General features: G+C 44.4%; 4 protein-coding genes across 5 annotated transcripts; 2 read left to right on the top strand and 2 right to left on the bottom strand.

The window, feature by feature from the left end:
• The first annotated feature begins 5,200 nt into the window (after positions 1–5,200).
• On the top strand, positions 5,201–10,877 carry meiob (meiosis specific with OB-fold). Its single transcript, XM_062414358.1, has 13 exons — positions 5,201–5,310; positions 5,508–5,565; positions 5,772–5,903; positions 6,389–6,461; positions 6,623–6,818; positions 8,172–8,272; positions 8,477–8,529; positions 8,717–8,812; positions 9,027–9,119; positions 9,657–9,801; positions 9,892–10,078; positions 10,257–10,343; positions 10,426–10,877. Exons 1-13 carry the CDS (start codon positions 5,251–5,253, stop codon positions 10,534–10,536), a joined length of 1,392 nt encoding a protein of 463 aa, XP_062270342.1. The 5' UTR covers positions 5,201–5,250; the 3' UTR covers positions 10,537–10,877.
• A 236-nt stretch (positions 10,878–11,113) lies between these two features.
• mlst8 (MTOR associated protein, LST8 homolog (S. cerevisiae)) lies at positions 11,114–14,910 on the top strand. Its single transcript, XM_062378718.1, has 9 exons — positions 11,114–11,192; positions 11,474–11,647; positions 12,379–12,430; positions 12,535–12,697; positions 12,781–12,856; positions 12,994–13,146; positions 13,231–13,355; positions 13,495–13,658; positions 14,279–14,910. The coding sequence occupies exons 2-9, from the start codon at positions 11,519–11,521 to the stop codon at positions 14,395–14,397; spliced, it is 981 nt and encodes a 326-aa protein (XP_062234702.1). The 5' UTR covers positions 11,114–11,192; positions 11,474–11,518; the 3' UTR covers positions 14,398–14,910.
• Positions 14,903–18,610, bottom strand: bricd5 (BRICHOS domain containing 5). 2 transcript variants are annotated; one of them, XM_062378719.1, is made up of 6 exons: positions 18,479–18,610; positions 18,146–18,283; positions 17,917–18,066; positions 17,728–17,835; positions 16,286–16,439; positions 14,903–15,462 (listed from the first exon to the last, which is right to left on the bottom strand). In XM_062378719.1, the coding sequence occupies exons 1-6, from the start codon at positions 18,530–18,532 to the stop codon at positions 15,368–15,370; spliced, it is 699 nt and encodes a 232-aa protein (XP_062234703.1). In that variant the 5' UTR covers positions 18,533–18,610; the 3' UTR covers positions 14,903–15,367. The 2 variants fall into 2 exon arrangements, with proteins under 2 accessions (XP_062234703.1, XP_062234704.1); XM_062378720.1 differs by having other exon boundaries at positions 16,286–16,436.
• Positions 18,611–19,066: 456 nt separating this feature from the next.
• pgp (phosphoglycolate phosphatase) lies at positions 19,067–22,411 on the bottom strand. The gene is made up of 2 exons (XM_062378446.1): positions 21,468–22,411; positions 19,067–20,431 (listed from the first exon to the last, which is right to left on the bottom strand). Exons 1-2 carry the CDS (start codon positions 22,060–22,062, stop codon positions 20,106–20,108), a joined length of 921 nt encoding a protein of 306 aa, XP_062234430.1. The 5' UTR covers positions 22,063–22,411; the 3' UTR covers positions 19,067–20,105.
• Between the last annotated feature and the right edge of the window lie 235 nt (positions 22,412–22,646).

Raw genomic sequence — 22,646 nt, 5'->3', positions numbered from 1 at the left:
AAAAAAGTTTTGAAGGATTTTTTTTTTTAACGTTGCACTTGAGGTCAAATCTGGAGCGAGATGTTTTTTGTCAGGGCTTGTCAGAGGGGAACTGCCTAAACAGTGGATGTTGTGAGGATGGTTGTGATAGAGCGGGACAGCAGGACGGACTTTGATGTGGCTGAAATACAGCTCCAGGTCTTTCCACAGTTAAAGTGATGAATGGATGAAAATGTCTCTGGGTAACATTAAATTGACAGTGGCTGTATATCAGGAGGGATTTGGGGCCTAGTGGATAAAAAGTTTGAACTGAGGGACACACAGTGAATCGATAGTAAAAACCACATATATATACACACACACACACACACACATACTTCGATTTAAACACACAGTGTGGATGACTGAACACACACTCACAGCAAATCTTACATCTTTTACATATAATATTAAATTCAGGAAGAGCACAAGTAACATCAAGTCATGTAAACATCATAGAAACATAATTTCTTAATCAGACTGAGTTGCTCACATCGTTCTAAAACATTGGTCCCCTGGTCCAGACCTTAAACCACTATTGGATGATACCATGTCACCTGGTGCATACATTCATCTTCCCCCTTGTCATCCCTTGATTGTTGATCCTGTGCCATCATCTTGTTTACTTAGTCCCATGTTTAAGTTTATGATCAAATACCTAAAAAAATGTCACCCATACCAGTATTAGCTGCACTTTGTCTTCACTACTATTTAGTTAATATTTAGAACGTTTATTTAAGAAGGTTAGAGAAGTAGTTACAAGCAAATTAGATGATTAAAAGAGGGAATAGGATTAGTGAGTGTTGTTTAAATTAAAAGAATCAAAAGAGGACTCTAGAGAAATAAAGATACAATTATGCAGCTATATTTAAAACACTTGCTAAAGACATAAACCTCAACGACAGAAACATCACGCCTACAAATAAAGTTCTTTTCTTGTAAAAATTGTAGTAGATTTTGAGTAAATATGAATATTTACATGATTCATTATGGAGCCCTTTGTCTTTTTAAATATGTTTCCATGTAAACAAAATTTAATTTTTATGGAATAATTTATTTATTAAAGCAAAAATGTACTGTGGTATGATACGCATTTTGCACATATTTTAATATAATTTGTATGTATATTTATATTTCTACTATTATTAATATTATTGGTTGGGAGAAACTGTTGCAAAACCCAATTTCCCCAGGATGTCAATAAAGTTTTTCTGATTCTGATTAAAGGGTTAAAGTCATTTATATATTATATTTGCATAGACACTTCACAACCTGACCTACAATGATGGCACCAAACAGTAATTTCTCCTCTCATGATCCATCCTTTGCTGATTCTCCTCCACTAGTCTGGATGAAAGCCAGAACTGTGCGAGCCAGACAGCAGGAAGACGGAGAACATGTGTAGGTGGAGGTATCTGTACCACAGGTGAATCAAAAACAACAGCTCTTTTGTATTCTGTAACATCCGGTAACAGTGTGAACATGGTCACTGCAGACACATTGCATTTGAAAAGAGCTTGTGTGTCATTTCCCCCATGTCATTCTAAGTTTCCTCTCATTTTGAGTTTTAAATTTCATGTAATGTGATGCTTCCTCTGCAAAAGTCAGTTATTAGAACATCACACCGGCTGTCGTAGCCATTACATGACCACGGCGACAACGTTCCTCCTATTACCTCAACATGGTGGCATAATGACGGGAGCTGACGTCATGCATGCCTCATCCGTGCAGCTTTTCAACAGCACGTTATTAACATCTCTGAAGGTTTCCTCTGCGGCCGTGTAAGCCCTGTCTCCTCTGGACATGAGGACAAAGAGACTCTGGGCTCTGCATTGTTCCAGCAGAGCCCAGCCGGATGTGAGGGGCAGCAGCGGTGGCGGTGCAGCAGCAACAGCGCAGCCAGTCACACAGGTGGCAGGGAAATTACAGGGTACGCATACTTGTAGTTTGGACGTCTTCCATTTCTGGAAGCCAATAAAGACTGCACAGGCAGCTGCCAAAGACTGCGAAAGCTATACTTGGATGCAGAAGCTCGGGCCGTGCCAAGATATCGCTCACTTTGCACGGTCGTACAGTACAATGTGTTTGAATGGTCTGATTCAATACAATAATGATGATAGGTACTATAAGAGCCACATGCAATTCCCTGTTTGAAGCTGGTGCAGATTATTTCACGTTCAACAATAGCATCCTTGTGTTTGCATGCGTGCGCTCACATGCGTGCTTGCTTGCTTGTGCCTTGGTTTACCAACCTAAACGCTACAACTTGTCTACCCACTTCCTGTGCAGCAAATTACAACACTGTAAACCCACAATGTGCACCAGTAGTTTGGGAGCATTACATGCCGATATGGTTTCGTAGACTTCCTAAATACAAAATGGCCCTTTTAGATCAAACTATGAGTTTGTGCTGCTCTGCTGTTGGAAGAAGAACACAGAGAACTATGAGGAAATATGTATCCGTCACATCCTTTCGATTGCCTTGGTGAGTTTGGGTTGTGTTTGTGTTGCCAGGCCTCTCTGCAACTACCGGTGTCTTTACTTCCTCTTCTCCTCTCAGGTTTTAAACAGGGGGAGCAGCTTAACCACAAAACGCCCATCTGGTGCCATCATGGAGGTCCAGTGGACAGCTGCTGAATTAAAACAGTGCTGGAGGAAGCATTTGTGTGGGACCAGTATTTTTAATGCAGATTTGTATATGTGTCAAATAATCTGCAAATGCATTTACCGATTATCTTAACATTCACAGCTCTATGCACCTATTTGCAGATTTGAACACTTGTATGAATCTAAATGCATTTTCACATCTATGCACACGTTTGTGAATTATTTTACGTTTGTGTAAATCTTATCACGCACACACCGATTAGGATACAGACACACATCTCTCCACACACCTACACAAATGGTTTTGCTATAATATTGGCCCCATATATTTGCCTTTGAGACAATGAATACAGTAGCTGTAAACACACCTAACTGTATGGACTCATTCGTGGCCACATATTGATAAATAACACAACACTCTGACACACACACACACACACACACACACACACACACACACACACACACAGTCGTGTCTCCATGACTTCAGAGGACATTACTTTGACTTACCGTAGACTTACCATCGTTACTACTTGCCTACCCCAGACCTTAACCTTAACCTAACACAAACCTAAACTTTAACCAAACATGAACCTAACCTTAACTTTAGCCTAACCTTAATCTACATTTAACCTTTACTTAACCTAAAACATGTCTCAGCCTGTAACCAGATTTAGGTCCACACATCATGGTACTACCTGGACTAAACACACACACTCAGTGAAATGATAGATTATTACTGGAGGAGTGGTCAGACGGATGCAGACCCTCCAGGGAGCTGACCTGAGGCAGAGGGGCCATCCAATCACGGCACATTCCTGCAGCGTCTGTGCCCTGTAGGCGCTTCCATATTTTGTCGGTGAATAAAGTCCAGCCAGCAGAAGCGACGAGTCGGACCTTAGGTGACTGCTCATGAAGTTAAAATCACTTCAGAGGAGCCGGCTGAACATTAGCTCGAAGTATGATTGATGAGAGATTAACACAGACTATGGATTCATTCTGAATAAATCATTGAACCCAAAGTAAATTTCACTTGATTTATCTGATGGTGCTTTTACTGTGCCGCTGTGATTGATGGACTCACAAACTGCGGTGTGAAAAACCTAATGAAATTAGAATTTGAGATTTCATTTCATTTGAATAAGCAGCCGCGGCTGCGAAGTGCAAATCGATTCTTTCCTGCGTAGGTAAATGTTCAGTGTTTAATCAGTCCAGCTCCACATTATACAACATTACACAAAGTCCATCAATACTCTCATGGAACATTACACATGAGGCTGTCGGCTGAGAGATAATCTCCGTGTTGACTTTGTGTTATTATGTTGTAACATTTCTGCTACAACATTGTTTTATCGGAGATTAGAAACCACAGAGTCGCGTCAGCAGACATATTACTGCCTGAAAAATCAACATCAGTCACAGGGAAGAGTTATCCGATCCAAACACCCCGACCATGAGGATTAGTCACTGCAGAAGAGGAACCAGGCTGCGTGGGGGTTTACTGCTACACCCCCCCCCCCCCCCCCCCCGCCCCTCCCCACTCAAGTCTCAGAGACACTATCAGGTGTCAAATCCAGCTTTGTGCAATCAAAACCAAACCAGGAAACTGTCAGAGTAATCTGAGCAAACCTGTCTGAGAGCAGATCCCCTGCTGTGGGTGACGACTGGGAGAGATTATCAAGCCTGAGATGCAGGGATAGGTTTCACAGTGGAGAAATGACCCGTGTGGTGTACAAATACAGTACGATGTGTATGAGTGTGTCAGTGCGTGTGTATTACTGAGTGTGTATTGTGCAGTCCCATTCTGTGTATATAGAGCTCCTTGGTAACATTACGTCAGCTCCATCAGCACAACAGGTAAATAGACAAAAGTCTCTGTTCATACAGATGTGTGTAAGATACAACACAATACGATTTTTAGTCCATTCCAACGCGTAAAATCAAAATATTTTAGAATATGAAGAGTTGGGCTGAGAATAATAACACACACTTTTTTAATACAAAGGAATATTAACACATACAACAAGAACATTTAATTAAAATTAATTAATTAGTTAAAAAGCTTCTTATGTATAGGATTTTGGAAAGAAAGACAATGTGTACAGGTTTGTGAATGATTTTTTTAAACTGCTTTATTTGTTAGAAGTTTATTTGTTGTTATAGTGAAAACGTTCATGACTTAGTTGTGACTATTCAGACTGCATGTGAAGGCAACACCGGAGTCTCGCAGATGTTATCGCGAGACAACAGCTCTGCCGCGACAAACGCTTCATTAACAAACCCAGGTAAATAACTAATATATAAACACACCTAAAACTGTAAAGTAAATAGTTATAACAGGTATAATAGTATCACTCCATGTTGTCAATTATAAGTTATAAAACACTAAACAAGTCCCGTTAGCTTTGTTCTACTTCTAGCTAATGTTAGCCAGCAAGCTAACACGTCAGGTTATTCGTTCTGAGCTAATGTCTTTGGTTTAAGCTAGCTTTGGAAAAAGGGAAATGGTTGAATGGTTTTATAAACACGTTAAGTCTTGTTCATTTATTTCATTTGTTTTCCTTTAATGCAGAGACTATAGAGGTGACAAAACTGAACAGGGACCATCTGTTAAAAGAAGAAAAAATGGCTGCTTATCAGAGCTACATCGCCATCTCTGAGCTTCATCCCAATTTCTCTCATCCGGTGAGTTATGATGATTTGATATCTGACCAGCAACAGCCCTTAAATTAAAAACAGTCTTTAATGGGCCTTTCAATAATTATTGATCTACTTTGGTGTGTCTGCTCTTCTGACTTTGTCCTGTAACTTGTGTTGAACTAATTCAAATGAACACGTCTGTTCTACCTGTCATCACCCTGTTAATGTTTTATCTTCGCCAGAAAGTGTCAGGCATGATCATCTGGAAAACCGACGTGAAAAGCTTCCCTGACAGGAAAAGTTGGTATCTGTTAAATAAGTATCAGTGCACTTAAGATGTTCTTATTCCTCTTTAACACCTCTGCACCTTGGTGTCCTGAACACCACCCCCCTCTTCTGGACGGTTAAATATCACACAATACATCTCTGCCAGCTTTTCTCTCTTCCTTTTTTTTTCTCCATCCATTGAATGCATCGCTCACTGAACCTGTGTGTCTGGATTCCAGATGTTGGTGCGGACAGATTCACTTTTGGCTTCACTATCAAGGACTCGCCTGACTTTTTCATTAATGTGGCAGCCTGGGGGAGCGATGGCTACATCAACGGCCTCTCCAGCAGCTTCAGCATTGGAGACTGTGGTGAGGAAGTTACTGTGAAAACTCCCATAAGCTTTGATGACAGTTAAGATTCTGGCAAAATATTAATCAAGTTATTTAGTCATTCAAAGTCAATTCCTAAGATGTGTTTTAGATTCATATATAGCTTCTAGTTTATCAAAAAAATAAATAAAAGGATTCTTCGCTCATGTTAATCTTTGACCACTTTTCTTGTTTACTTCAAAACGTACTGATTTTGAGTATTAAATATTAATCAATTAAGCCTAGATAATGATATATGTTGATTTTTGGATAATTGATTAGACCAAAATGATGATACAAGTACATAATATGAGGTGTATCTTTATTTGCAATGCAAATCAATCTACTCAAAAACAATACAGTAATATTATCTTTTTTTAAGTTAAATACTTTAAATTAGAAATTTAGCATTGATGCAATGAAACTTAGAACATGTACACATTGAAATGTCTTAACAAAAGATTGTTTCTCATTATTCTTTCAAGTCATCGTTGAAAATCCGTTGGTCGCCAACAAAGACCCAGAGAAAGACGAGCGATTCCAACCCACAACGCCAAGGTAATTAAAAACATTACCTTCATCCTGTGGTGCTTTCAGGAAGCTGGAGGGAAACAAGGCTACCAGGATGCAATGCAGTTTAAAATACGATTTAACCGTGTGTAATGTCTGATGATCCAGTCCATGGACTCGGTGGCTCAGAGGCCTGCGTCTGTTCTCAGTCTCTATAGGCTCCTGCTGACGGAGGCTCACTCCCAGGTGTCCCTGTGTGCCGACATGGACACCATCGACCGACTGCTGCCACTCATCCACCTGCCAGCGAAGGACTCCAGAGACTTTTACACACTGGGAGACATAGTGGCCAACGGGCAGCAGCTGGACGGCACAGTGGTCAATATACTGGCTGCAGTGAGATCGGTAAGGCCATCGTAAAAATGCATACCTTCAGTATAAATAGGACTTAAGGAAATCTGCACATTTTAGCTGTTCTCAGACATGCACTTAACTCAAGGGATGTTCCTGTAAAATATCTGAAGCAGGAACACTCGCAGATTTCACAGCGAGTGAGTCGGCTCGCTGATGAAACTTTTAACATGCGACAGACACAAATCTTGAAGAACACTAATACCTCAGGATAAAAATGATGCTGATGGTGCCATACCCGTAGAAGACCCTGATGAAGATGTCAATGGCAATCTCCTGTTGCATTCCTCATATATGAATTGAGTCCAGACATTTTCCAGCGTTCATGTCTGAAAACGGCTTTAGTTTTCATCAATCTTCCTCAACAGCTCCCTACACTTCCCCACATTTCCCAAAAGGCTTTTTCTATGTTACATTGAAAGAGTGGAGCAATTGTGATGTTAACCGATGTGTTTTTTCCAGTGCAGTGTAATGTAAATGCTTGAGAAAAAACACTTAAGTGTTTTGTACATAACAGTAAAAAGGATCTTACAGGATAGTTCAACGCTTTAAGAAATGCGGTTATTTGCCTGATTACCAGAAGTGAAATGAAAATATTATAACTTTTTAGGGGGAACGTTTCCGTTAAACCATATAAGCTGAGGGTTGTCTGTTTGAATCCTGCAGGAAGAATTTGAATGAGAACTGTGGTCAGTGTGAACTCAAAATAAGTCCTCGTTGTTGACTCAATCACGGCCATTACATTTTTGGCACGCGATTAATTATTGCATATTGACAATCTCCATAATAAACTCAAATATCACAACGTTTTAGTAATATTCACTCTACAGGAATGAGCCGGGACGTATTTTCCAGCTTTTCTCACACATTGATTGCATTAGATAGCGGTTTCTCAGCTGTCTTTCCCTCCACACTCAGTTCAACTATGGTGGAAAATCGGCTGTAAAAGTTTCCTGAGCTGAAAAACAACATTTAAAAGGGGGGAAGGGTTCCAATGTAACATTTTGAAAGTCGGTCATGGAAAAGTCATGGAAGTTGCCACTGACGTCGCGGTGGGAAGGCTTGATACAGGATGTTTCTTGACTGCACATATGCAGAGCAAATGTTAAAAAATCAAACATGTCAGACGCTTCTTAATTTGCTGAATTTACATCTTGTAAATTGCCTAATAGACGACATTGGGTCTGTTTGGTCTGTGTGGTAACGTGAGGGTATGCGTGTTGTTTGCCTGGAACATACCAACTCACCATAAAGCCCCTGACGATGTGTCTGTAAGTTCACAGAGAGGTTAGATCTTTCGTGAAAAGACGATCCAGCGATATGACATGATTGTGTTTACTTCTTCAGACCGGGGAGCCAAGGCTGTTCACCACTTCAGATGGACGCAAAGGCCAGAGGCTGGAAGTGAAGCTCTTCGACGACTCCGTCTCATCCTTCCCCGTCGTCTGGTGCGTCACGGCAGTTTAGCCGTTTGGAAAATGAATAAATATTTATTGCTTTCGTTGCCTCTGTGCCATATTCCATCTTATAGGCGACTCGGATCGCCACCGTACTATGAATGGACTTTGGTGACATGAACCTGAGCTGCATGTGTGTTTGATTTTCACTGTGCCCTCCCCTGAGTGACTGCCTGACCTCTGCTTCACTCACAGCTGGGACAGAGAAGCCATTCAGTTTGCGCAAACCTGGATACCCAAGGAGACGGGTAGGTTAGCGGCTGCCGCTCCCTCTCAGCCACAGAGGGAATCTGTATGGAGCTGTTTTTCCAGCCTGTCATGTCCCATTAGCACACGGCACTGACGGGAGACATGGGAGTGGATATTTGAGATGTGATTTTCTGTTTGTGCTTGAGGTAACTTACTGTTGTTTTAACTTTGACTCTTCATCCGAAGTTCTCTTCATCGCCGACGCAAAGATCAGCTTTGACAGCTTCCGCAGTGGAATGACAGCAAGCGTTAACTCCAAAACCATTATCACCGTGAACCCCGGTAAGATGTTACATCAACATTTCCAGCAACCAGGGATCTGATACGACTGTTTATTGTGCAATTAATCAAATACAAAAGTCAAATGCTGTAGTGTGAATCAAACCACCGGGATGTGGTTGTGCAGTGTAGGAAAAAGAATATCCTCCTCCCGCTGCGCGAGAAGAATATTTTCAGGGAGGAATATGTGTCACGGTCAATCATCATTTGCTCCCAGACACCAGAGAGGCCAGCCTGCTGTTCAGCTACGCCAAACAAGTGTCGGAGTCTGGAGCTCTGGATCAAGATGAGAAGCCAGAGGACGTTCCCGGTGGGTTACTCTCAAATTCTGAGACCAGTGTGGCTGAAATCCAGTTTTTTTTCTTCTTGTGATATTCGACTGTGTAATTCTCCGATCGTCTGCAGCTCCTGTGAAACGACCAAAACAAACAATCCACTGATAGATCATGACTAGTAATGGCTGTGTGGCCTGTGTGGCTTATTCCTCTGAGCCATGGGCCTACTGTACATACTGATCTAAAAACTCTTAAAAAAGAAAAATAACCCAACTAGTTTCAGCTCTTAACCCTAACCCTGTCCACCCATCAATTTTAGTTAATTTATAACCTTATTGAAAATGTTACTCTATATTTGTCAGCCGTTATTTTTAAGATTTATCTTCTATAGGTCCGAATAGGACTCAATGCTATACAGAACATTTTTTCCAGCGCCTTGTTAAAAATGTTACAACCGTAGGGAACACATTAAATGAACAGATGACAAAGTGACCACTGCAGTATGTGTTACTGCCTCAGTCATAAAGAAAGTGTCTGCAGACATTAACGTGTTTCTGCTTTTGTCTCTCCAGTGGATTCCATCGTCGACGTGTACACCGTGACCCAGCTGAAGCAGAAGGCCCAGGAGAGTGCTGAGGTTTTCTTTGGAATCACGTACAGCTTCATCTCCAAACTCGACCTCGACTCCTCCGTTTCCAAAGTCATCAAGACACGGTGGTGAGAGTGTGGATACTTTATCAAAATAAAGATCTTTTCCCACTCTGGTCCATGAACAAATCCCTCCATTAGTTATGTCTCCTGTCTCAGCTCCAGGTGTAAGTTCCAGGTGACTGAGGATGCACAAAGTTGTACCAACCAGCTGTGCACTGGGACGGATCAGGGGCTGTCAGCCACCACTGGCTTTGACGTGCTGGTGGACTTCACGGATCACACCGGCACCCTGCACGCCTGCACCCTCAGAGGCCCAGTGGCAGAGAAGACACTTGGCTGCACAGTTAGTACCAATTGACAGAAGGATGTTATTCAGCATCAGCTCTTAATGTAGTAGCCCCTGCGTTCAGGAATAAAACGTATGAGAAGAAAGATGCATCCTGATACTAAATTTATTTATTTCAAACCCTTGAAAGCTTCTGCATCTGTACTTCAGCGTCTCTGTTTTTTATGTGTTGCAGACAAAAGAGTTCACCAGTCTGACGGACGATGAGCGAACGGCAAAGAAGTGGAAACTTCTTTTGGAGAGATGCAAAGTATACGTGAAGGTACGGAAGCTTCTGATCCTCTGCCGCGCCACATCAGTGTTCAAAGCAAATCACGTGTTCAAATCCCTATGCTGTGTTGTAGATCCTGCCTTCCACTAAGACGAGGAGCGGGATCAGGGGAGAGGTGGTCGCCTGCTCCCTGTCCGACCCCGGGGAGGTGAAACAGCACATGTCTGCCCTGTTGAGCCTCTGATCAACACACACACGCACTCACGCACATACACACACACACACACCACCAGCCGAGCAGGAACATGTTATGTTATCATAGTTGTCTGTTTTACATGCTGTTAGTTGCTGTTCTGATGGAGATGTTAACATGGGAAATAGTCATTTGTATTTTTGTGGACAGATGCATCTTGCGCATTATTTATCTAACCTATTTAATTTATATATTTAAGAGTATTCTGTTGGTTTAACTTATTTTTGTTAAATAAATGAATCTATTCATTTATTTTCATTTCAATATATCTATTTATTTTTTATTTATAAAATGTAAATTTATTATACATTTGTCAAGTGTCTCAAGCAACTTTCATTGTTTATTAAATGTGATTTAATTAAAACCCAGATTTGAAAACATTACAAAGAAAATGTGTGACTTGTAGTTTTGTGGGTTTTTATAAATTGTATTTAGACTAAAAGGAAAATGCTGTTTGCACCATATGCATATCTATATTGATCCAGTGGTTTTACTTTCACGTCATCCATTTGTGTTGCCATGGTTTATATGAGCCGGTAGGTGGCGCGAGTGCACCGATAGAGAACTCCGGAACTTTTAAACTATTGCATGTTGCCAGGGGACACATTACAGGGACGTACTGAACTTACCATCAACATCAACTGAAGGTAAAAACAATTTGTTACATTTCTTTGGTTTTCTTCATTTAGAGGCAGAAGCTTTTCTAAAATAATTTCCTACAGTGAAACACAGACACACTGTGTGTGAAAATTGTACCAATTGCATGACAGGCGGAGCGAAGCTACTTTGCTAACGTTAGCCTGTGCGTTTTCTAAGATGTGTGTTTTATTTACACGGCATGAGAATAAATGCACCCCTCTCCTGTGTGATGTTGACATGTGACCATAGCACTAAACCCACAGTAACCAGCTGCCTGTCTCCTTCCCAGTGTCTTACCTTCCTCCCTCCCCGCGGTATCGAGCAGCGGTCGAGCATGAATGTGAACCAGGGCACGGTGGGCAGCGACCCGGTCATTCTGGCCACGGCTGGTTACGACCACACTGTCCGCTTCTGGCAGGCCCACAGCGGCATCTGCACCCGGACCGTCCAGCACCAGGACTCCGTATCCTCCACACCCACACGGTGTTAGACCCGAGGGTAGAAGCGGTTTGATGATCGGGGAACATAATAATAAGTGAATGTGCAATATAAACAAGAAATATACACCTGTAAATAGAATAGAGACATTTCAAAAAGTGTAAACAGAACCGTGTGAGAGTTTTGTACTATGATGTTGTCCTGCAGGGGGCGAGACTGGTTGTCCGTTAGAAATGACAGCTTCACTATCATCCTCCTCTGTCCCACCACCTCCACTGGGTCAAGGGGGTGTCCCAGGACATAGCTGACCCTCCTGATCAGTCTGCCCAGTCTCTTCCTGTCAGCAGTTAAGGTGCCATTTTCCCAGCAGACCACTCCAGAGACTATACCATCAGAGAGGCCCCCTGCACTCCAAAATAACCCCAGTCGCCTTAGCAGATACAGTCTGCTCTAACTACTCTTGTGAAGTGCCCCAGCATTAGCAGTCTAGGCCAGTTCTGATAATAACAAGATCTGTGTCTATCAGGTTTTTAATAAAGAGACTGAGACAGGTCTTTCTAGTGTTTTTAGGTGAGATTTCAGCGTGTCCCTCTGCTTTAGAGAAACTTCTTCAAGCTCTATCTCTAGATCTATCTAACTGAAAGTAGAACTGCGGCTGCACTATAATACTTATGCGGTCTTATACTGCGTCCATGATTGGAACCTAGCTGTTGAATGTTATAATAAACAGACCACTTCCTTAACATTTCCTTCCAGCAAGTAAATTCACTTGAGGTGACACCCGACAGGAGTATGATTGCAGCTGCAGGTTGGTTCAGATTTTCTTTCTCAATCCTTTAATACTTGGAAGGCATTATTAAAGTCATGGCTGCTTCATGTCACAGGATCTTAACACCATGCTTTTTTATTTAGGATATCAGCACATCCGCATGTATGACCTGAACTCCAACAACCCCAACCCTGTGATCAACTATGATGGCGTAACTAAGAACATCACGTCTGTGGGCTTTCATGAAGATGGCCGCTGGATGTACACAGGGGGAGAGGACTGCATGGCTCGCATCTGGGACCTGAGGCATGGCAATGCGTGCTCACATCATACAATATGTGTGATATGATTATCTATGTATAATCACACTTTTACTCCTCCTTCTATAGGTCAAGAAATCTGCAGTGTCAGAGGATTTTTCAAGTCAACGCTCCAATCAACTGTGTGTGCCTGCATCCTAACCAGGTGAGCCACTGACTTGTTACTTGTTATTGAAACAGTCTATTATAAGTGTGTGTTTATTATGATGTTACTTTATGTCAGTCAGAGCGTGTGCTTACTGCCGGATGATGTCAGGAAACTGTTGATATTGTGTCTTTCAGGCCGAGCTGATTGTGGGAGACCAGAGTGGAGTGATTCACATCTGGGATCTCAAGACCGACCACAACGAGCAGCTGATTCCTGAGCCCGAGGTCTCGATCAACTCAGTCCACATTGACCCAGATGCCAGTTACATGGCGGCAGTCAACAGCTCGGTCAGTGCACAAACGGTCGAGAGAAGTGTGGAGGGTCGAGGTAAATCCTACAACTGAAACCGCCTCCTTTGTCGTCCTGAACAGGGAAACTGTTACGTGTGGAACCTCGCCGGAGGCATCGGAGACGAGGTGACTCAGCTCATTCCCAAGACTAAGATCCCAGCACACAAACGCTACTCGCTCCGCTGCAAGTTCAGCCCTGATTCAACGTGAGTGGCCCTCTCCCTTACACACTAGCTGTCCAGTAACAGTTCATTTTTACTATATCTTCCCCATTGCATACTTCAGTGAGATGCTAACTGCTCTGATGTTAATGATATATATGTCTGTGTCTGTCTTCCCCTCCAGACTACTCGCCACCTGCTCAGCAGATCAGACCTGTAAGATCTGGAGAACGTCCAACTTCTCCCTCATGACTGAACTGAGCATCAAGAGCAACAATCCAGGAGAGACGTCGAGAGGCTGGATGTGGGACTGCGCCTTCTCTGGAGACTCCCAGTATATTGTGACTGGTCAGTACCCTGGCAACAATGCGATGTCAATACACTAATAGCAAAACCATTCCATTGTGAGATGATAAGCTTTTGGAGGGCATTCATATCGTCTATCTTTTATATACGATTTATTGTTGAAGTTAGACCTACAGTCATTATAAAGTTAAAGGTTCAGTGTGTAGGAGTTAGTGACATCTAGTGGTGAAGTTGCATGTTGCAGCTGAATACCCCTCACCTCCCAAACATGAGAGAGAAACTGTGGCAGCCTTTAGTTGTCATAAAAACTCAAAAGGTGTTTAGTTTGTCCAGTTTGGGATTCGGTAAAATAAACATGGTGGTCTCTGGAGAGAGGAGCTGCTTTTGATATAAATATAGAATAATTAAATATAAAGAGCCCATTCTAGGTTAAAGAAAATAACTAGGAAACAAACTAGTAAATACATCACTAGGGTTATTTTATATACAATTTCTGCCCAAAGATCCCTCAATAATCTTTATTTTCATAAGCACTGCTTGATAGATCTTCACAGATGAAGCGATTTAAACTTTTTTAGAAGAGAGGGAAGGTTTCTCATTGAATCTCATTGGTGACAAACATTGCCATGAACTGAATTTAAGTTTGTCCTCTCTCTCTGCAGCCTCCTCCGACAACCTGGCTCGCCTGTGGTGTGTGGAGACCGGCGAGATCAAGAGGGAATACAGCGGCCACCAGAAGGCTGTGGTGTGTCTGGCCTTCAATGACAGCGTGCTGGGCTGAAGAGGAAGGAGGGGAACTGACGCGATGTGGCAGACGGTCCCCGCGGGGGGTGGCATAAAGACTCTTTGGAAGATGTGACTCAAATCCCAGACGCTGTATGTCTGTTGGCATCAATGGGAATTATAAAAATGTTTTTCCTTGAAATTATCTCTGAAAAAAGCAGGGGCTTGTTTGAACGTAATGACCGTTCCTCCTGCCAGGCGCCTGTAAGTATTCAATTATGGACATGAGGTTGGAGTCTGATGAAAATACACAAGCGTGTTTATGGACCTCCCCACAGGTTTTAACTTAATTTCTCCTGGCAGAAACACAACCAATTTCAAGTCTTTCTTTTTATAGCACACTGTATTTATTGAATCAAAAAAGGACCACGTTATTCTTCACCTTCACGCTTTAGTTCTCATGGAATTGATTAATCTCATGTATGATAATTCCTTTAATGCTCTATCTTTAAAGGTGTACTATTCTTAATGAGCCCATGTGGATCGAGAATAAATGGTGATGGAGAGTGTCTCCAATGTCATTTTGTTTTATTTCACTCTATCGTAGAAAAACTGAAGAAAAATTCACCTTTTATTAGGCAGGTCAGAGCTGCAACAGGAATGGCTACACATAATCACACGGCAGTAGTGGGTTACAGGAAATACAATTGGAGGCATGTACCAAAAAAAGGGGTTTCATTCTTCTGTTATCTCTGAAGCGTGCGACCAGAGAGGGTATTACACATGAAGGGGGTGACGATGGGGTCTGGTGATAACAGTGACAACCTGTCTTCATGTCTTTGCTCGCTCCGAAGGGTGGACTGGTTCACCGGCAGCTGCATGGCACAAAGGAAACATTCAAAGCTGGCTTTTGTTCTGTTTTCAGTTTTTTCTTTTCATTCGGCCTTGTAGAGGGAAACCTAAAAAGACCACTTTGCCTTTTTCCCTGATGTTTTTCTGCTGGGAGGAGAAGAGCTGAGCATGCACAGTCACTCAGGCAGGTAGTAGAAACACACAGACACGCAGATGTTGCTGGGGAAACAGATGTCGATGCAGAAGTAGACCAGCCTCTGTTTGCCCGGGCCTGAGAGACGGAGAGAGGGAGGGAGACTATGATGACTCTTCAAGACATGTGAGGAAGTTGTTGAAGACATGCAATGAGTCACAACACGAGACGGAGCGGAATCCCAGTATTAATCACGCTTCATAAATGTGGGTGTGGAATGTGAAAAGAAACCAGAATAACATTATTAGCTGTTTATTGGTGGAACAAAAGAGCAGCCTTCTGTTGCCTCATAGGATTACATTGTAGCCACAGCTCCCAGCAAAGGTGGGGTTTTATAAAGGACCAGTCATTTATGCACCCAGAACCAGGTTTCCCCTTTAAGGGATTGAACCAGTCACAAAAGGTCACAGGCACATAGTCCATGTCAAGAATGAATGAGCAGTTTTTTCACATGATTTACACATTGAGCACCACATGCATTAGGTTGTTGAGTGAGTATACAGTTTAGTACTGGGTGTTTTTTCAGCCTGCGACAGTGGAAAGGTCAATGACCGTCATAGGTGAGGGGTTAGGTTTCAGCAGCGTTACGGAGTCGTAAGCTGAGAAAGTTTAAAAACCAAACATTCTTAGCCTCTATGGTTGTTGACAAATGAAGGCTTTCACCTTGCACACATTTCTTTTATTTTGAAGCCAATGCTTTGGTTTTTAATTTAGCAAAAATGGCGGGTTCAGCAAGCTTCTGCACATTTGGTTCTCCAGCGATAGTTTGTGTGAGGGGGACTGACTCATCTTAATACAGAAGTACATCACCAGTGAAAGAATGTGGCTCTTTTTTTTTTTTTTACATCACATCTCTATCATATTTGTGCCTCTTTAAATTTAAACCTCTGAGCGTCCTCACCGTTTGCCCTCCTGGTCCAGTGGACGGAGCTGTCGTGACACAGCGCCTGCAGTGGCTCCTCCAGTGTGGACACATCCACCTGACTGGCCGCCAGTACCCCCAGGAACTCTGTCTGCCTCTGTGTCTCGTTCCCAGACAGCTGGAAGTGACTCTGCTGAGGGGACGAAAATATATTTCAGGATCTCAGCACAAAAATCCACCGCAAACCAGAGTTTGGTCCTCGGCAGAGAATGGTCATTAAATAAGTGTGAGAAATCACATGTCACCCCAGTTTCAAGGTGATGGGGATCTATTTGACTGAATGCAATGGAGACGTGAACAAAGAAAAGTAAAAAGATTGAAACTGGAGCTGCTATTAGGCCGATATCTTCTCTGATGGGGTCAACGCGGTCGCACATTATATGCTCCTGCTCATCACAAAGGCGGCAAATAATTGTGCCACTTACGCCCGCTGATTGGCTTCGATACAGAGCCACTTAGAGCGCTGTCATGCTCGAGTGGGTCAGCGCTGGCTAGTCAGTATTCCTCCGCTCTGAGTGACCAAGGAGACCATTGTGCCTCAAACTTCATCTATTCTCCATCCTCTCTTTATTCCACCTGTCGTAGATTAAATGTCTGCGATTTGCAGCTCGGTTGAGATACGTGACACCACCTGATGGTCTCGCTAAACTCCTCAGCGGCTTTTGATGCGTGGAAATGGGCTATTGTGCAGCAAAAAAAAAAAAAAAAATGATAAGGCAAAGAAACTGAATCCCTGCAAGGTCCCACATCACATCTCTGAATGACAAGGTGGCCATTCACCTGCTCATTTTGTAAGATTACAGATGATAGCCAGATGCTCCCATTCAAATCACATCTGAAGGAAACAGGACTGAGGAGGACGATGAAATGTGAACATTAAAGATCCAGGTATTTTTCACCCGGCACACAAACACAGATGATTCCTGACTAGCCAGCGCTTCTGGCTGCATTTCCTTCCAACAGAGGAGTCTTAAAGGCCTCGCACAGAGCAGCCATTGTGCCACTCGGGGGCTCTGGCTCACCGCCGTGAAGCCTCCTGTAAGGGGAGCCTGGGCACGCCGAGGGGGATCCGATGTGCTGAGGAATTCAGCCATGTAGGTGGGAGAGAGGGGGGGGGGGGGACTATTCAGCTCTTCCAAGCCCTGTGTGCCTCACCTGTCTCTTTTGACCAGAGTGGGAAGTGATGCATAACGAATGAACCCCAGCAGGTCCCGGCTCAGTGGATAATAAAGCCGGGAGTCAGAAAGGCCCGTTCGCACATTAGTGAGACAGTGACTTTAGAGGCAGCCGCCAGAGCTGAAAGGACAACCCCGGCCTCTTAATATAGACTCACATATCCTGAACACAGTGAGGGGGTTGGGGGGGGGGGGGACACCCCGTTATGTAACCCCTCAAGTGTTGAGTTCTCACATGCACGTTACCTGGTGGGTTTGCCCATGAAGGAGGGCGCGCACGTTGTCATAATCGGACTCCTCCATCTTCTGCAGGAAGCAAGTGTCCTGGCCCACTGGTTTGTAACATATCAAACCCTGCAACAACAGACACGGTCCAATAGCGTCAGTTCTCATGTAGATAGCGTGTAAATCACATTGTCAATCATCTGTACGCACGCGTTTGACATCAAACAGCACGGTGGACGTCTGGTTTGCTGGCGAGGTCACCGAAAAGGTCACCAGGTCGTTCTGCTGGTCCACCACCGCCGACTGATTGATCACAAGTCCGGTCGGATCTTGAGCCGAGATCCTCACAATCTGTGAAGGCTGCATGAAAAGCAGGATTATTGCAGGCAGCCAAGTGTAGGACAGTGGGGGAGTAACAGTGAACAGGGAGGGGTCATACCTGAGAGGGGGGTTGAGACAGCCCGAGGTTCCCCGTCAAACCGAGGGCGATGACCAGCAAGAGCAGAGAGGCGGAGAGGCTGACCCAGAATGCCTTGTGTGGGAAATGGGACTGGGGCGCTGGTGGTGGAGCCCCATCCTGAAGAGACGTGAGCATACATAAGAACTAAAGCCAAGCTCTTTTAAAAGACAGTTTACAGGATGTAAACATTCAATTGTAAACAGGAAAATGCAACAATATTCTTTTGAGAGCGACGGTCTTGCAGCCAAACTGTGTCCCAAACAGGCTCCTTGACCCCCTCACATGCAGTTGAACTCAAAGCCGTGTTCCTACCGTGCTCTGTGCTTCCTCCAAGCGGTTTTCCGATCGTTTCCAACACGTCACCATCCTGCGTCCCGTGACGGCTCCTCACTCCCTTCTTGTGGCTATCGACATGGAGCTGCGGTCATGGCCAGCGCCGACTGAGCCTCCGTTCACCTGGTCAGCTCCTCTTTGTCAGACCTCCCACCTTTTTCTTCCCCCCCCACCACCACCACCTCCTCCTCCTCCCCCTCTTCTTCCTTTACCTCTCCGGTCCCTTCACACAAAAAAAACTCTGAATCCACTTTTGTCTTCCTGCAATTTCCTCAGATCTCCTCCTCCGTCTTTCCTGCCCGATATGACTTAATGTGCCTCTTTAACTTCATCCGTCCTTTCATTGACTCTTATTCTTAACGTGCACTTGCATGAAAGGAGTTGGCCGCCCGCCCCCGGGGGCCGCACAATGGACAAAGGGGAAAGTCTCTCTCTACAGGTGAGAGTTGATATGCTGCTGCTGCTGCTGCAGTCCAGCCGATGACAAGCCCCAAGGTGACTTTAAGCGCAGGGTTTAGAGGCAAGTGAGCCGTGTTCACTTTGAACAGAGAGCAGAGATTGATGCAGTTGAGGACAGATTTTGTTTTATTACAGACTTGAGCAAAGGTTTCATTGAGGGCAGGAGGAACAGAGAGTGGATGGAAAAAAATAAGGAAGACGGAGGATCTCACATATTTCAACAATAAACTTAAAACAGACAAAAGTAACAGGACTGGACGTCATTTCACTAGTCCATGAGTGTAAAAGCAGATATTAGCACAATCTGTTGAGGTGATGAAAGACACAAAGCTCCAGTCATAAAGGGTCAGTGCGTTTTAGTCCCGTTCCCTGCCTGCACACGTGTCCCCGAACTACTGGATCGGTGTGTTGGCTTATTTCCCTTCTTACGATTGACATGATTTTGCTTAAGGCAGGATTGCACCACACACAGGATCAGGGCTGTTAAAGTACACACGCCTCTCTTCTTACCAAAAATAAAAGGAACCAACACTATATACTCTTCTATTTAACACTTACAAATTGCATTGAAACAATACTGGAAGTCATGTTTTCCTGTTATATATATATATATATCCTTTACTCATATAATGTAAAACGGTTTAGTAAACGACAAAACTGATGATGGAATCTTTTTGTTTGTCTCCTCTGTCACACAACAGTTGTGACTTTGTTATAGGGATTTTCTGAATCATAAGCCACTTTTAAACATGAACTCGGAACATTAAATCTGCATAATTAATCAAGGTTTTGGAAAACAACAACAAAAGTAAATGTCCCAAACATTCAGACGAGGGGGGGAATATAATATCTTGTTAAAAGCTCTTCACTCGCATCTTCCACATCTTCAACATGCACACTTGCTCGCTGGGAATTTTTACTGGATATTTTCCAGCTGCCATCTCAAATAAGACTCTTGACGTTTGCATTCTCACGCCCAGTCTCTGCGCAAAATCCCAGGAACATATCCAGACTTCAGCACCAGTCTGAAAGCAGCTTTAGTGACAACGGATCCTGGTGTGTGTGACAGGCTACCCAGCTTCCTCAGGTTAGCAGCAGCTAGGCCATCACGCAGCTGCTCTTCAGTGTCGACCGACCAGCGGAGCTCTCATCCCCGCAGAACTGGGAGGAGATCTGCGATGCTCTCCACGTAGTAATCCGGCACCATCCCCTGCCTCTCCGCACAACCGCTCTTCTGGTGGGCCTCGGCGTCGGCCACCGTGCTGACCCCCGTGAGGGTGAGGAGGGTCTTCAGGCCGCAGTTGGAGCCCAGCATGATGTCCGTGTCAAGGCGGTCGCCCACCATCAGGCAGCGGTCGCGGTCCACGCTGAACTGGGAGGCCACACAGTCGAACATGAAGCTGTTGGGTTTGCCCACAGTCTGGGCCTGGCGCTGGGCGGCGGTCTCGACGGCCTGGAGCAGGCAGCCGGTACCTGAGGGGGGGGGGGGGGGGGGGGAGGAGCGAGGGTCAGGAGGTGATGTGACCCTTTGCTTCGTGCAACAACAGCAAAAATCCACACAACAAAAACTGGGAAACAACTACATTTAGTTTGGTTTTCTCTTTCAAATACACACAGATAAATTTGGCCAAAAGCAGCCCATGTCCTCAACATGATTGCTGCATCCACATCTGCAATAAAAAACTGTGCACTGTTGCAATGTACGAACTGATGACATAACACTTTTACTTCAACAATTTACTGGGGCCCCTGGAAACATTTCCGGGGGCCTTTTTTTTGCAATTTGAGGCACATTTCTGTGTTTGCACGTGTTGTTACTTTTTGCGGAGCGTGCGTCAGCAAATTGATGAAGTTGGTTTCATAATTTGCAAAGGTTGCTTTTTCTATTTGCATGTGTTTGCACGTGCTGGGCCAGCCTAGTATTGGAAGGGATTAATGAATAGACCTTAATTGTCCACTTAGGGTGGAAAACTGCCTTCGGCTCACCAGTACAGTACAAAATCAGACAAATGATTGATTATCGTTTATCGTGGGCCAGGCGATTCCCTTAAAGAGTCAGTGTGTAAGATTTAGGTGAAATTGAACATAAAATATTCCTAGTGATGTTTTCATTAGTGTGTCATAATTGTCTTTACCCTAGAAGGGGCCCTTTAAATTTAAATACCTTATATTTACATCACTGAAGGCTCCCACAGGTTCTCTGTTAGGTTTGGGAGGGGAGGGTGAGGTGGGGTAGTCAGCTGCAATAAGCAACTTCACCACTAGATGTCACTAAACTATACACACTGAAGCTTTAACTAAAGTAAATCTAAATATTAAATGTTAGATAGATAGATAGATAGATAGATAGATAGATAGATAGACTTGTATCGATCACAGAACCGCTGTATTGGGATATTATCGTTAATGTGAGTCGTGTATCTAACCATCCTCTTCCCTGAACTAAACTAAATGGATCTCTCATATTTGACCAACCAGAGGAGAAGTTGTGTGTGAGTTTGAATCCTACCTGGGACTGCCTTGCCACCCTCCAGGGGCAGCCTGGAGTCCCTGTTGGTCCCCACGAACAGGCAGTCCTTCTGGCTCAGGTACTGCAGGGCTCGGTTCAGCTTCATGTAGCTGAAGTGCTCGTCGAAGCCGACCACCACCGCCCTCACCTCGGGGTCCAGGGGCACGCCGGCCCAGTCGGCCGCCTTCCCGGCGACGTGGTCCGGTCCCACCCCGGTCTGCTGGATCCCCACGGCCGCCAGCTCCTGCTCCATGGCTGGGCTGCCGATCAGGTAGACTTTCCCCCGCAGCCCGCACACATTCCGCAGGTACACGGCGGAGCAGTACGCGGTGCCGAACACCTCCTCCTCCTGCACGTTGAAGCCCAGCTTGGTCATCTTGTCTGCGTACATCCTGCGGGTCTTGCTGCTATTGTTGGTGACGAAGAAGACATTCTTGCCTTGCTCCTTCAGCAGGTCGATGACCTCGGTGGCCCCGGGGACGGCCTGCTCCCCGCGCCAGATCACCCCGTCGCAGTCGAACAGGACGCAGTCCACCGAGTCCAGCAGCTGCTTCCCCAGCAGCCCGGTCAGCCGAGTGCATTTGGCCGCTGACATGACAGAGGAAGGACGGCGACGGAATCAATGAAAATAAAAAAATTTCACAACTTCCTCCAACTACCTTGCGAAGCAGGAGCGGGGTCAGGCAGTTCAGCGGCGGCGCGCGTGGACACGTCGAGGCTCGTCTTTGAGGCGATGAATGACAAACCCAGGAAGCCGGTTTGGATTGAAGAGAGAGGCTCACATGAACCGGATCAGAGCTCTGACCTTCCACACACAGTTTACATCAGAATCTGCGTTCACTTCCGCACCGGCTTAAAGGGACAGGACCCCGGTGTCGGTCATGTGACAGGGCTGCAGCTAGGATCTTCAGGGGCCTCAGACATAAGGGACAGGGGGGGCATATTATGCCATTTAACATAAATTAATAGGAGTCATCAATTTTTTTTTTTTTGTTTTTAAATCCCTAATCACCAAACAACCTGCAAAAAAATATGACTATATCTAAAGTATGACATTCACAGAGAACTCCAGCTTAAGAAGCATTTATGCTTTGATTGATAGCAGCCATAGGAATAAAAAAAGGGATTCAATAAAGTTTCTTCGATCTGCAGCTGGAACATTATATTCAAAGACAATCT

Source organism: Platichthys flesus, chromosome 20 (assembly GCF_949316205.1).
Source record: "Platichthys flesus chromosome 20, fPlaFle2.1, whole genome shotgun sequence".
Taxonomy (NCBI): Eukaryota; Metazoa; Chordata; class Actinopteri; order Pleuronectiformes; family Pleuronectidae; genus Platichthys; species Platichthys flesus.
This window is presented reverse-complemented; position numbering and strand designations above follow the sequence as displayed.